Here is a 14477-nt window from a genome sequence, read left to right as displayed (position 1 = left end):
ATTGTTAAAGCTTCTTGTTAACAGAATCCTTTTATCAAAATGTTATATGTCCCTAATTTTCTTTGTTCTGAAGTCTACTTCGCCTGATTGTAATATAGTTTTCTTTTGATTCATATTTACATAGCATATCTTTTTCATCCTTTTACCTATCATACTATATACAAATTAAGATGTTTGTAGATAGTATATACTAGTACTTGGGTAATATTTTAATCACTCAAAAAATCTCTTTTATTTATTGCATTTAGATTGTTTACACTTAGTGCTATTCTTTATATGTTAGGGTATAACCTACCTTTTTATTGGATGTCTGTTTTTTCCCCATTTTTCTTTTGCTTTCTTGCCTTTTTAAAAAGCTCTTTAACTATTTTTAGTATTACATTTTGTAATCTATTATATTTTTACTACCTAATGTATTTTTTTACTATATCTGTGTAAGGTTTTTTTTTTTTTAGTGGTTGCTATCCTATATAATAAAAGCCTAATATGCAAATGGTCCCCTCAACTGGGAGTTCAACCAGGGGGCAGGGCTGGCTGGCCAACCGCGGGAAGGGAGGCCCCGGCTGGCGGTGGCAGACAGCCGGGTGGGAGGGAGGTCCCGGGCCGGCGGCCGGCAGCAGCTAGGGACCCTACCCATGCGTGCAATTCAATTAATGATTATAAGTAGACTGTGTAGGCCTCTAGTTGGGATTATAAAATGCTTTACTTTTCACAGTCTACTTATAATCATTAATTGTAATATAGAAACCTTAGGTTTCTATATTACAATTATAGAAACTAAGCTTTGTAGGCTCCTTTACCCTTCCCCCTTTATGCTTCAGGGTTTTTAAAATATTATATCTATACTAGAGGCCTGATGCACAAAATTTGTGCATGAGTAGGCCTTCCTTCCCCTGGCTGCCAGCACTGGCTTTCCTCTGATAACCAGGACCCGGGCTTCCCTCGCAGCCCGGCCTAATTAGCATACTGCACTTTTATTATTATAGATACAGCAGCACCCCATCAGACAATATTATATATTTTGCTTTTCTATCATCAAGCATCATGAAAGAGAATATTCTGTTATGTTTATTTGGATATTTACCCTTTCTGTTGCTCTTCCTTCATTTCTGATGTTCCAGGTTTCCTCCTGGTATTATTTCCTTTCTCTCTGTAGAACAAATTTTAGCAACTCTTTTAAAACAATTCTGCCTCTACTCATTTTCCTTCATATGAGAATGTCTTTATTTCACTTTAATTCCATAATATTTTTGCTAGATATAGAATTCTAGTTTGATAATTCTTTTCTTTTAGCACTTTAAAAATGTTTTGTCACTTTCTTCTGATCTCAGTGTGATGAGAAATCCACAGTAATTCAAATCATTGTTCCCCTCTAAGTTTTGCATCATTTTTTTCCCTGCATGCTTTCAACATTCTTTTTTTTTTTTTAATATATTTTATTGTTTTTTTACAGAGAGGAAGGGAGAGGGATAGAGAGTTAGAAACATCATTGAGAGAGAAACATCGATCAGCTGCCTCTTGCACACCCCCTACTGGGGATGTGCCCACAACCAAGGTACATGCCCTTGACCGGAATCGAACCTGGGACCATTGAGTCCGCAGGCCGACGCTCTATCCACTGAGCCAAACCGGTTTCGGCTGCTTTCAACATTCTTTGTCTTCAGCAAGTTTGATTATGAACTGCTTGGGTGTGGATTCATTGGATATCTTGGACATTTTCTCAGCTCCTTGAATCTGTAGGTTCATGTCTTTCATCACACTTGGACTAGTGTTAGCTATGAATTCCTCAAATACCTTTTCATCCATTTATGCTGTTCTCTCATTCTAGAGCTCCAATGACACAAACCTTTTGTTATTGTCCTACAGGTCCCTGAGGCTCTGTCCTTTGTGTCTTCAGCAGTTTTTCCTCTGTTGCTCAGTTTGGATTGTTTCTATTGATCTGGCTTCAAGTTTGCTGCCTCTTTCCATTCTGCTGATGTGTCTATTTAGGGTGGCTTGTTTATTTGTTTGTTTGTTATTATATATTTTTTGGTTCTCCTTTATATTTTCTAATTTTTACAATCTATTTTATTTTAATACTTTATTCTGTTTTCATACTGTTCTATTTCATTTTAATATTTGTTTCAAGAGTGTTATAGTCTATTTTAATACTTATTTCAAGTGTTATTGTTTTGGCATTTTTATAACGCTTTAAAGTCTTTGTCAGATACTTCCAACATCTGTGTCATTTTCTTATGTATTCTCTTGGCTCATGTGAGTTGAGACTTTTGTGGTTGTTTGGATGCCCACATTTTGGATTTTATCCTGTTTTAAATATTACATTGTAAGGCACTGTGTCTTGTTGAAACCCTACAGAGAATATTGACACTTCTATTTTAGTAAGGAATCATGTTGGTTAGGTTCAGGCTGCAGCTTGGAATTAAAGTTCAATGTCAGGTCGGATTCAAAGCACTTGCAGTGCTGTTCGGATCTCTCTTTGTCCTCCAAGGGTCCGTCTGGGATCCGGGCAGAGGTTTGTGAGCTCCGTTCTCTGAGTTTTGGGTGTGCTGTCTGGACCAGTTCCATGCGAGCACACGTTAAGGGCGAGACTAGGAATTCATAAGCAAGTTTATGGGTTGCTTTCTCGAGCTCTTCCCAATCCATTATCTTCCCACTGCTTCCTGGTTCCCTGGGTCTCCGTTTTCTGTCTGGCCACACACCGCTTACTTCCACAGTTGTCACATCTGGCCAGACACTGGGAGGACGGAGAAGAGAGTTCTGGCTGCAGACTCCTGTTGCAGCCGCTGTGGCCGCCCCCACTGTTGTCATTGCCACCCAGACTGCCTGGGGCCACAGAGAGCTGAGGAGAAGGAAGGGAAGTACCCGAGTTTCATCTCTTCTCTGAGCTTTTGGGATTTCCTCTCCCTTCCCCAAGCCTGGCTTCTTCGGGGGCGCTCTCCTCGCCCTCAGTGCTCACTCCGGGGGTTTGGGTTTGTTGAGTCCTGCTGGGCTTCCTGGAAGGAGAGGAGTGGTACCGTCACCACCACGTCGTGGGCTTCGGAGCCACTGTCCTCCCCCAGTCTGCCTGCCGCTGTTTCCTTTTCCTTGTTCTCCGGTGGCTGTGCTGTGTGCTCTGTGCAGGTTGCATAGCTGCATTCGGAGGGAGAGCAGGGGAGCATGTCTCTCCTCTCTCATCCAGAACTGGAGTCTCTGATATTGTTTACAGTTTTTATTGTCTAATTAACTCGTCTTTATATGCAGGACAGCAGTTGGTGTTGTCCGTAAGAGTTCCATTAAGTGGCCAAATCACATGATTTTCAATTAATTCTTTTGGCTTTGTTGATGCCCACATTTATGTCCATTTCACATGATGCTATTTTGGTCCCTTCCTCTGATTGCGTGATGGTCACTGTATTTTCTGTTTGCACCTTCTGACTAGCCTGGCAAGGAAACGTCGTCTTATTGTTTGTTTGGAACCTGCTGGGTGATTTCCGTGGAGCACACAGTCCCGTGGGAGGGGAGGGCTGGTCAGGGCAGTGGGTGTGGATGCAGCTCAGCGGACCTGCATGAGGCACGTTTTGGGGAACCTCACTGAAGGGCCCAGCCCGTCGGGGTAAGCTTGTGCTCACCTCAGGCATCACTGAACCGCAGCCGGGTTTCCAAACAGCAGCCTCTTGAGCTCACCCAGTTGGTGTGCGTTCAGGACACATTTCCCTGCAGCTCTTTGAAGACGCAGATCTCCGCAGAAAGCACGGCCCATGCAGCTGAGCTGGCAGCTGGGCGAGGCGCCTGTGGGGAGCGGGGTGGCGAAGGTGCAGAGTCCACCTGGAAGTGTAATGACCCCGTGACCTTCCTGTCACTGGCTAAGAAATTTCAGCCTCTTCTTAGAACTGGGCGGTGACAGTCCAGCCTGGGCTGCCAGGTCAAGTGGAAGGAACACGTGAGCAGGGGGTCACCTGATAGGATCCGGCTCCCTGGGTCCTGCCGCGGTGGCCCCTGCGCCTCCCTGAGCCCCCGTTACCTCACCTGCAAGGCGAGGCTGTGGGAAAGAGTAAGTGACAAACTGCAGAGCACCCCACCGTGACCGGGCACATCCCCGCCCGTGGCTCCCTCGTGCTCTCCCCCAGGGGTCACCACCGTCTGCCTCGGTCCCCGTGGTCAGCAGCCTCCTGTGGGGTGGGGCTGAGGCTTGCTCCCCAGGCCACAGGTAGCCCGACACTCAGGGTGCCCAGCCAGGGGGCTGAGTCAGGGGTGGGCCCACCAACCACTGTCCCCTCCCGCCTTTGCAGGTCACCTCCAACGAGAAGCACCTGGAGAGCCTGAAGGGTGCGGGCAGCCTCCTGCGGGCGCTGGAGTGGCTGGCCCCGGCCGGCGGGTGAGTAGGCCCCGGAGGGCCAGTGCACTCTACTGGGCTCAGCAAACACCGACCCATTCTTTTCTCTCCTCCTGCCCCCCCATTCCCTCTACACACCAGGGACCCCCATCTTCCAGAGGGATCTCAGTGGCCATGACCGGTCCTTGCCACTGGATCCCTCCCAGCATGGGAAGCATCGTCGCTGTGTCTCTATCCCCTGGGGGTCCCCCCACTGTGCAAATGAGGGGTGCCAACAGGAAGAGGGAGAAAAATCAGAGTATCTTAGCCCCCAGTATCCCATCTATCGGAGACAGAGGTGAGGAGGGGAGTGGACTATGACCAGTTGGGAGGGGACAACAGGTGGAAGATGTGATGACCCCCATAAGAAAGGCAGTCGGTACCCAGCCTGTGTACACGCACCCCCATGCCAGCCCGGGCCACAGGCGACAGTACCGCCACCTGGCAGAGGGGCTGGAGGTCAGGGAAGGGCTGGGGTCAGAACCGACAGCCCAGCCTGCCCGGCAGCACCAGGCCGCCCCGCTTGGCCAGAAGGAAAACTTGGAACCTACAGAGCAGAGTGTGTGACTCCCAGAATCCGAGTGTGAGGTAACCTCTGCCTCCCAGTCCCCAGCTGTGCAGTGTCTAGAACATTCTAGAAGTGAGGTGCAGACCAGGCAGCCCTGTCACCCAGGAGCGCCAGCCCCACCCTCAGGCAGATGCTCAGTGGGGTGAGTGCTGCAGGGAGGGTTCATTCCGCAACGACACGCACCCCCCGCACCCCTGAACGTGAGAGGTGGTGGCAGCTGGTGGGGGTAGAGCTTATACTGTTTACTTCAATGTCAGTGCCAAGTGGCAAAGGGAAACACGGGATAGAGAAAAAGTTGTCCCCAGGCCTCCATGCTTCCCGCCACCTGGCCCTGGCTCACGGCTCACCGCGTGTGGCGGCACTGAGCCTGGCAAGCGGTGGGGAGGTTTGGTGGGTGGTCAGTGAATACAGTGACCCCTCCTCCCTCAGGCCACACCCCCGTGCTGAGGGAGGTAGCCACAGCCCCGAGCCCCCGCTGCTGTCCGTCCGCACCTCGAAGGCACACCTGCCTCCACTGCACGTTCCCCGGTAGCGGTCAGGACCACGGGGTTCGATGGAGTGTTTCCGTGCTTTGGGATGGGTGTTAATTTGAAGAAATACCTGTGATTGCTGAGGGACTCTGTGGTGGAGGCTGGGCCCCCTCATCCTTTTTGTACTTAATCCTGGATTGGGTGGGGGAGGGGGACACCACCCCCTGGGCTACCCGCCCCGCCATGTTCCTGTGGGTGAGGGGAAGGACAGGCCGACTTGGTGGGAGGCCCCGCCTCACCGTCAGCCTGGTGTGAGGTGCAGACAGGGCCTCAGACTGGTTTGTGAGGAGCATGCATGGCACCCCCAGGGACCCCAGCCCTGAGCAAACAGCCCTGGGCGGCGGCGGTGAGTGGCCGGCTCCTGAGAGCCCTCCCCCAGCCCGCCCGCCTGCGGGACTCGCTCCAGCAGGGCCTCAGCCAGCCTCAGGCAGGCCAGTGCAGCCTCAGGATGCACGCAATCTGGACCACATGCCAAAATGAGGCTCAGGGCTCCTGGAGCCGGTGGCCTCTCCCGCACCCGCACCCGCACCCAGCGCTCCAGGCAGGCGGGCGGTCGCTGCTGTGAGATGTCGTGTGCGGGCTCTGCTCAGATGGCCGAAGAAAGGGCTTTCTAATGTTGACCAGGAGTGAGTGACGGTGTCCTCAGCTCCGACTGGCCCTGCCACAGGTTGACGCGCCCTTTGCCAGTCACTGGGCCTTCCCGGGCGGCGCCAGTGGGCAGGGCAGCCCCGTCTCCTGCCCTGCCCCACGGAGGCCCACCCTTTATGCAGCCCCCACCCGATTATTTGACATCGGCTCTATGTCTGTGTAGTAGGAGGGTGCCGCGAGCTGATTTCATTCTTCAAGGTGAACACTGCTGTGTGTCCTTCTTTACTTTGCTAACAGTTGTTGCGGCACAGGCTTAAATACGTCTCAGTTTGCTCTGGTAACAGTCTCCACTTTAAGCTCTTAATTGCACATCCACACCTGTGAGAATAAGAAACCCGATTTGTGACTGATGGGCCCGCCAGCGGCCACAGGGAGCAGGAGGCAGCCTTTGGGCCGGGCGGGGACCCTTGCGGGACCCGGGCCGAGCTGAGCAGGTCTGGCTGCCGTCTGACTTGCCTTACAGCTCAGCATCTGCACCCGGCCCAGGGGGTTCAGATGCCGAGAGCTGGTGGGCCAGGAGCTCAGGCCTCGATTAGGGGTGCGGGTGGGGCCAGTTCTGAGCCCCACTGGGGTTGTGGGCTGACGGGTCCGCACCGCAGCCTGGGAAGGCGGTTTCTGCGTCTCCAGACTGCGGAGGGGCCGCCCTAGGAAGCAGCTGGTCCATCAGACACCAGCCCCTTTGCACGAGGCGGCACTTCAGCCTGCCTTTGTTTTCCTCAGTTCGTCTGCCGACAGTGCGGTGGCCTCCTTGGCCCTGGAAATCCTTCAGACTGCTGGACGCTAGGCGAGAAGGCACCAACCTCGGCTGCACAGGCACGGCCAGCCCGACACACCCCAGCCGTCCCTGCACCCAATAAAGCCAGCTGACGCCAGAGCCTGCGGCTGAGGTGCTCTCCCTCACTCTGGGCCCGGGAAACCGCCTCCGAACAGAGCCCTCGTCCTGGGGGGGTGGGGGGCACACCCCCCGGAAGCCAGGTTTGCCAGCTGGTCTCAGAACGTACTATCCTCTGTGTGGCCGCGGGCCAGCCCGCCTGCGCCGCGTCTCCCTCTCCTGCGGAGACTGAAGGCAGCTCCCAGCCAGCCTTTGGAAGGGTTAGCCTGCCTGGCTCCCCCCACCCCGCCCCCCTTTTACCTGCCTGGCTTCCCTTCACCTCAGGGACAAACTGCCTGCGGAAACGCCAGTGCTCCAGGAACGCTGGCTTCCTGGAAGGTCTGCCCATCTCGGTGGGTTGATGGCATCGAAGTAGAATTGTCCCCCCAACTTCTACCGGTCACTCCCAAATCCTTGAACCTCTTCAGCTTCTCCCTATGTTCCCTCTCACACACGCCAAGAACCTCCTGTGAGAGTCGGGCCCATGCAAACACCTGGTGGACACTGCAGAGGTGTTGGGCTGTTGGACCGAGGAATCTGGCCTGGAAGGTGGGATGGGTCCCGGACAGCTCAGACCAGGTGAGCAAGTTGATGCAGCCCCTGGTCTCTGGGGCCTCAGTGTCCGATCTGCAAAAGGAAAGGCTAGACCAGGCCACTAGCTGCTGCCCTTCTCCCAGCTGTGGGCTGCACTTCTCAGAGGATGCGCCCCTAACACACACTGCCCCGCCCAGGTGGGACTGTCCCCTGCAGAGCGGGCAGGGCAGGCAGAGGTGGTAGCCCCACTTTGGTAGCCACAGTGACCAGGGTAGTTTGCCAAGTTCATGGGGCTATAAGGCAAGCAGCAGTTTTGTGCCAACTCTCCAAGGCATGTCTGTCAGTCAGTTCCCACCACAGCCTGCGAAGCAGCGTCTCCACTTCCTTTCAGGCCGTCTACTTGCTCGGCTGACCTCAGGACTCTGACTCGATACAGCTGGGGTGTAAGAGACTGTCCCTGAGCAGCAGGCAGTTTCGTTTGATCGCTCATAGCCTTACTGCCCACGGTGAGGAGGCGGCATCCCTAGTGGTCTGGCCTGGCTGGACTGGCCTGTGTTCCTGGGTGGGGATAGGGGTGGGAAGGGGAGTTAGCCCATGGAGCAGCCAGAGTTCTGGCTTTTGGCTCCAGCTGCTTTGCCTCCTGGGCCCAGATCTCCTGTTTTCCCAGACAACCTGTTCTCTCCCTTGATTCAGTTCCCGGGGAACCACTTGAGTTCTGGGTCTAGAGTCCTCAGAGAAGGTATTTCAAAGAATGGAAAAGCTACTTCCCCCTTTCCACCAAGCAGGGAGGAGTCTTTGCTGTTTAAAGTAAAACGGGTAGGATTTAACATTCCTAAACCTTGTTGAGTTGACCATTCCTGGCCCTGAGCCCACAGCACTGCATGTTTGAGAAAAGGCGTATCTCAGGCAGGAGGCAAGATGAAGGTCCCAGCAGGGCTACTGCCCTGCCCAGGGTGCTCAGCCCAGGGTGCCGGGCACGAAAGCTACCCATGCTGAGCCTGTACCCTGTGTGAGGCTATGTCCTTCTGGACCTAGGGATCCTTTTTGTTATTCTCTGTTATTCTCACAGTGTCCAATAGGAGCAGCAGCCTTGGTATAATGAAATCGAGGTAGGGCGCGAGCAGGCTAGCGGCGGCAAAGAGCCTTCCCTGCTTCTCCAGGCGAGGCCCATGCCGTCTCTGGCTTCCCAGGCTGGCTCCAGTGCTGAGAAAGGAGCTGGCCCTAGCCCCATTGGAGCTCACAGGATCCTGAGTGTAAGGGGTCCAGACCCAGGTACCTGCTGGCCTCCCCTTCCCACCACCTCCAAGCTTCAGCTATTTGCTCGCCAGCTGACACACCACTGGGACAAATGGTGTCCCTGAAGTCGAGAGCCCTCGGGCCGGGGAGTGGCTGCACAGGACCCCCACCCCCACCCCGCTTCCCCTCGACTAACTACACCCTAACGCAGCGAGACCCTGCCCTGCCGTAACTCCTGCCTGAGAGTAGATGGAGGACTGTGCCTGAGAACCGTTGGGGTGACTGGCTCCAGGTGGTCAGAGAAGACGTGAGTCATGTGGGCAGCTGAGGAGGTAGGTCTGCTGGGTGCAGCCACAGAACTGACTGCCCGGTGGTTCTTTGTACGTGTCCAGCCCCTCGCATTCCTTATTACCATGAGGTTGTTACCTGATGAGGTTCCAGGTCAGCTCTGTGAATGTAGTGTAGCTAAGAAAGTGGGGGCGCTAGTGGCTCAGGCTCTTGTCCAAGGGGAGGGGAGGAGAGGTCTCCCCTGCCTCCACTTGAAGCAAGATGCCCGTCTTCCTCCCTCCCCTGGCAACAGAAACATAGGACGTAGAAATAAATCTCTGCATACGGACCTATGCAGCGACTGGGGGAGGAGCCTTGGAAAAGGGGGTGGGGGAGGAAGCTACAAAATCCCAAAGAAAGGGGCTTGGCCATGGGGGGTTGTCTGGAGTGGGATGGAAACCAGACTGGACAAAGGTTAGGAGGCCCCATTAGACTCCGGCTTCGGTGGGGCTGAGAGGAGGGAAGTGTGGGAACAAGAACAAGAAGCCTTGGCTAGAACAAGGCAGTGGAGTGCTGAGGGGCCTGGAGGGAGACCGGCTTACAGCCCACTTCTGGCCTCTCGTTGGAGGCAGTCAGGGAGGCCCATCACCCTCTCTCCTGCTGAGTGGGCACCACACAGGAGTGAGGAGAAAAGGAGACTCGACCTTTTCTGCCTCACCCTCACCCCTCCATTTTGTAACTGCCTTGGGGGGCTGATCCACTCAAGGAAGGAAAAGCAGCGAGACTCTCGCTTGCTAGAAAACCACCACAGCCCATCAACTCAGCTCTTTGCTAATTAAACCAAACACCACAATTCAGATCTTGTTTTTATTACAGTAATCAAAACAAAAAAAGCTTATTTACCTTAAGATCTTTCACTGTCAAGGATTCAAATAACCAGATCAAAGTCTCGTGTCTAAAGCATCTACTCCAACAGGAAGTGTTCCTCTTCCACTCAGTGCAGTGGGATCCAATGTCCTGTGACCTCCGTCCCCAGGTAACCACTCTCCTGATTTGTGTAGTAATCTAAGAACTCCTTGCTTTTCAGTTTTCCCATCCATGGATGAGTCCTTAAAATAGACTGCCCTTTTTTGGATCAGTGTAGCCCCCCTCCAGTATGCATTTATGACTTTCTTTTGTTTAATGTTATGAGATATAGTCAAACTATTGCGTAAAGCAGTGATGGCCAACCTTTTGAGCTTGGTGTGTCAAACTTCGCCAAAAAAACTGAGCATAACTCGGGTAGTGTGTCACTTTGAGGAAAAAACATTATTTCGCAAATGTTTCATCCTTGGCATGCGGCCGCGTGTCATAGGTTCGCCATCACTGGTGTAAAGCTATCGTTTTTAACTGCAGGATGGCCCCTCTCATGTATGAATGAAGCGATTATTGGGCACATGATCACACAGTGCCCTACCAAGTCATACTGGACCTTGAGGCAAAAGAAAAATACTCATAGTTTTTTTTATTTAAAATGGATAGTTTGTTGACCGTCATGGATTTTTTTCTGCATTAACTTCAATTTTATCCCAACGGCCACCCACAGAAAATCAGAAACAACCCTCCTAAGCACACACCCCTCTTTTTAAAAGACCAAATCACAAGTCTTAACAGGCCTACTGACTCTGCCCTAAGGGAGGAAAGCTGTGAGACCTACCGCCAGGATGACAGGCTCACCTGGCAGATGGCTGGAAAGGCCCATTCTGGGTCTATGTTCAGATAAACATCTACACTTAAACCAACTTAATTATCAGTTCAAAGTGGAGTAGAAGGAATTCCCCTCTCCAAATGAGTCACACTTATGTGAAGGTGCTTGGGATCTAAAACCCAGGTATTTAATGTTTCATTCTTACCGTAAGACAGCAAGTGTGGGGTGGGGAATTCCTATTGGCTTTCAGTTTTGCTCTATGTAGCCCCAAGACTAGCTAGATGCCTTTTGGTCACGATTATACACATGTCCACAACAGAGGCCAGCTGAAGTCTTGGCTGTAGGGTCTAAGCCCAGAGTCCTTCGTTGGAGAAGGTGGAATCTCGCCTCTCACACAAGGTCAGAATCGTGTTCACGACTGAAACCGTTGTTGGTGCCGTTGCTGGAGAAACTTGGCCAACATTCCCATCTAAGGTAAAGAAGGCTCTACACCTTTGACCACTTAGTTCACTATGTACGTGAATATACTTGTTACCCTCATTTGCTAACAAGGAAAAAGGTGACACAATCGAATGAATTAAAAGTTTAATTCTGAACAATTTTTATAACTGCATTTTCTCTTGAAGCATTGAATCACAGCAGGTTACAACAACTTTGGGATAAAAGGCAACTGGTAAACTGTCCAAAACAAGGTTCCAAATAACACCTCTTACTGATTTACCCTACCCATACATATCCCAAATAAAGTTTTTGATCAAAAACATGAAATAGATCCACCTGCTTATTTTAAGCATATTAAAAAGGAAACTAATTGGACCATTTCTATTTGTCTATTTTATACAAAAAGGCTACACAATGTTACACTTTATTCAGATTACAATTAGAGTGATTATGAATTAGTGTTCTACACCATTACTCAATTCTTAAAAATTAGAAATTGCTGTAGCAGTATTCACTATAACTTAAGACTACAAGACTTAAAAAACTAACAGTTACTGCAAAAAAAAATTAAAGAGCTACTTCAAAGCAAGCAAAGTCAGTACCATTACAGATATTAAAAAAAAATTTTAACAAGCAAGGCTAGAGTTTGATAAATTCCATCCTGTGATCCATTCTTGTGCATTCTTCACTTCTTGAGTCACTCCCAAAAGCCATTTGTATTGTTACTCCTCGACCAAAAAGGACCAGAACAAAAAGTTTACTTCACGTGTTCCCATAGGAAACTCAGCTTGGTTAGTGTGTCAGGCACTTTCTGAGATACCAGCCCACCCCTCGAGCCCTCTCAGCAACTCTACAGGCCAATCACAATGCAAGTTCAGACAATACCGCTGTATAGAGAGAAAGGCTGCTATTAATGTTTAAAACAGCAAATGTTACTCATTTGAGTATTAAGTTGCAAAAGCTGTGGCAAAAAACATTAAAGTTAATGACTTCCACACATGACCACGTAACAACCAGAAATCTGAGAACATTCAAATGTTCTAAGACATCTCCTTTCAATGTATGTATGTATCTTTTTTGTGGCAGATTTACAAATAGGTCTAAACCACTCCCACCCTACCAACCAAGTCTTTCTGAAGTTCTGTAGGCAGAGTAAAAGTATTTCACCCAAACTGGCTTTTTTAACTTCTTACCTAAAGGATGATTTACAGGTCAGTATCAAACCAGGCCAGCTGATTGCTGTCACCTGGAGGCAGCCCATCCATGAGGTCCTGGGCGTGCCCCAGATCTGGCAGCCCATCAACTGGATAGTCAGCACCAGGGTGGTGGCCACCCATCTCATGCTCCATCATGGGGTCCATTCCCAAGGCATCCTGGCCATATCCACCAGAGTGAAAAGAACGATAGCTGGGGTCTACGAGAGTCAGGGTGGCAACAAAATGGGCAAGGGAGTGAGAGGAGAAAGACACAAGTTACCACTGAGGTTAGGGATGTCAGAAAGCACTGCTCTCTAGCCTCTTCATCTTCTAGCTTTCTTCAGCCGCATAATTACCCAAGGCCACCCACCCAGTTCTAGTCACGCCTACAGTTCACTCTGAACATTTTGCATTTCCCAAGCCAGAGACAAGTTCCTCAGGAGGAAGAGCAGCTTCCACTGTCCACGACCACCCAGGCATCAAGAAGCCATGGGCAGGAGGTGAGGCAACAACGAGGAAGTCTGGCAGATGTAATCTAGCTGTTGAGAAGTCCAGGTGATGCCCACAAAGGTACTGAGAAAATGCAAGACATCGTTTCCAATTGAACTTCTATATATTTTATCTTAAAGGTTGACATTTGTATGTCTGTCAAGGAAAGAAGCTATGGGCTTTAGTGGTTTAAGAATTAGGGAAAACAAGTTAAGATGACAAATTTAAGATGAATAGTTAGAGCTGTTGGTGGTCTACCCCATGCTCCATCTCCATTAACAAGAGTGGAATTAGCTTTTCAGAAAAACTCGGCAATACAACATACCCACTCCAGATCTGAGCTTGGGGACACAAGTTTCCCATACTCTCATTTCCTGGGTGGGGTGTAGACCCAGGTATTATAGCTTCTCTGACGACACACACACACAAAACCAGAAATCTGGCAGGAGTGACAAGTGTTTGTGGTGTGATACTGTTCAAGAACTGACTAATTGCTGCCACTGCTTGCTTTCCTGCCAACAATGGCTTCCCAGGTAAGCAAACTAGCTCTTTTGATAAAGCTTGATCTAGAGTTAATCGAGAAGCATGAGACACATACCATCCTGGCGATATCCAAGGGGCTCTCCCTGGGCACCAATATCAAGTCCAAGGTCAGCAGTCTAGATAAACAGGTACAAAACAAGGAGGCAAAATGATTCTCAAAGTACACTCTTAAATATTACAGAAATAATTCAAAATATAGAAGTATACAATAGATATGTCAAACTCCACTCCTCAAAGATTAACCATGATACTCGAAACGTTTTCCCATTGCACACAGTATTTTAAAAATTCACAAATTTATCCTTTTAGCAAATATACGTAAGTGCTTACTATGTGTCAGGCCCTGTACTAGGTGCTAGAGATACAACAGAAAACAGGACATGTTCTATGGAGGAGGACTTGTAGCCTGTGCGGAAGCTGCAAGTAACCGAGATGGAGAAAATTATGACAGAACAGGTTTGTGAAGGAGCTGGGTGGAGAAGTTCAGAGCTCAAGTTGGAACATGTCAAGATTGCCAGTTAAAAACCCAATAACACATTACTCACAGTTTGGCATTTCTTTTAAAACAAATATGTAGGATCTCTTTCCATTCAACTGTATATTACTATGTACCATAAATTAGTTCTAATTTCCAATGAATAACTGTGCTGAGGACATACACTAAAATTCATAGGAATTCTACTAGAAAAGTAGTGATAAAATGACCCCCAACTCCCAGTGTTTAATGATTGCCTCTTTACTCTGACAATTTTCATCTCCCTCCCTGTGAGTTCTAAGGTTAAATAAGCAGCTAGATCATTCTGGGCAGGCTTTTGAAGGCTGTAGTTCTCCTTCAGTCGTTGCCCACATAGCACGATGAACGACTATTCAAGCGAAGGACAGTCGGCAGCAATGCATGTAGACCCAGTGGGCAGTGTTCTGAGGGAAAACACGAACTGCCCACTACACGCACGCGCACTGCCTACCTCATTCCAAGCCATTGGCTCTGTTCGGAAGAGAGAGCTGGTCAGCTCGACTGAAAGCCGCTTCTTATAGTCCTGTGGCTTGTCCTCAGACATCCGGAACAGAACGGCCGCTGCGTACGTTGCTGGGAGAGGACAGAAACAAAGGCTCTTA

At 50.1% G+C, this 14477-nt stretch overlaps 2 protein-coding genes across 6 annotated transcripts in view; one reads left to right on the top strand and one right to left on the bottom strand.

Annotated features, from left to right (window-relative positions):
- ULK4 (unc-51 like kinase 4) overlaps positions 1-11128 on the top strand; it is a 263268-nt gene extending 252140 nt beyond the window's left edge. For 3 of the 4 annotated variants that reach the window (XM_079795341.1, XM_079795339.1, XM_079795340.1), the window contains 2 exons: positions 4269-4354; positions 6818-11128. In XM_079795341.1, coding sequence (XP_079651467.1) covers positions 4269-4354; positions 6818-6881 — 150 coding nt within the window. In that variant the 3' untranslated portion in view covers positions 6882-11128. The remainder of the gene's footprint in view (positions 1-4268; positions 4355-6817) is intronic. The other variant, XM_079795342.1, reaches the window with a different exon arrangement.
- A 132-nt stretch (positions 11129-11260) lies between these two features.
- Positions 11261-14477, bottom strand: part of CTNNB1 (catenin beta 1) — a 38026-nt gene continuing 34809 nt past the window's right edge. Inside the window, exons 13-16 of one of the 2 annotated variants that reach the window (XM_079795345.1) lie at positions 14327-14448; positions 13417-13477; positions 12327-12547; positions 11261-11861 (exon numbers count right to left, since the gene is read on the bottom strand). In XM_079795345.1, coding sequence (XP_079651471.1) covers positions 12339-12547; positions 13417-13477; positions 14327-14448 — 392 coding nt within the window. In that variant the 3' untranslated portion in view covers positions 11261-11861; positions 12327-12338. Of the gene's footprint in view, positions 12548-13416; positions 13478-14326; positions 14449-14477 lie in introns of both variants that reach the window. The other variant, XM_079795344.1, reaches the window with a different exon arrangement.

The sequence above is a fragment of the Cnephaeus nilssonii genome, assembly GCF_951640355.1.
Source record: "Cnephaeus nilssonii genome assembly, chromosome: 17".
NCBI classification, from domain to species: domain Eukaryota; kingdom Metazoa; phylum Chordata; class Mammalia; order Chiroptera; family Vespertilionidae; genus Cnephaeus; species Cnephaeus nilssonii.
This window is presented reverse-complemented; position numbering and strand designations above follow the sequence as displayed.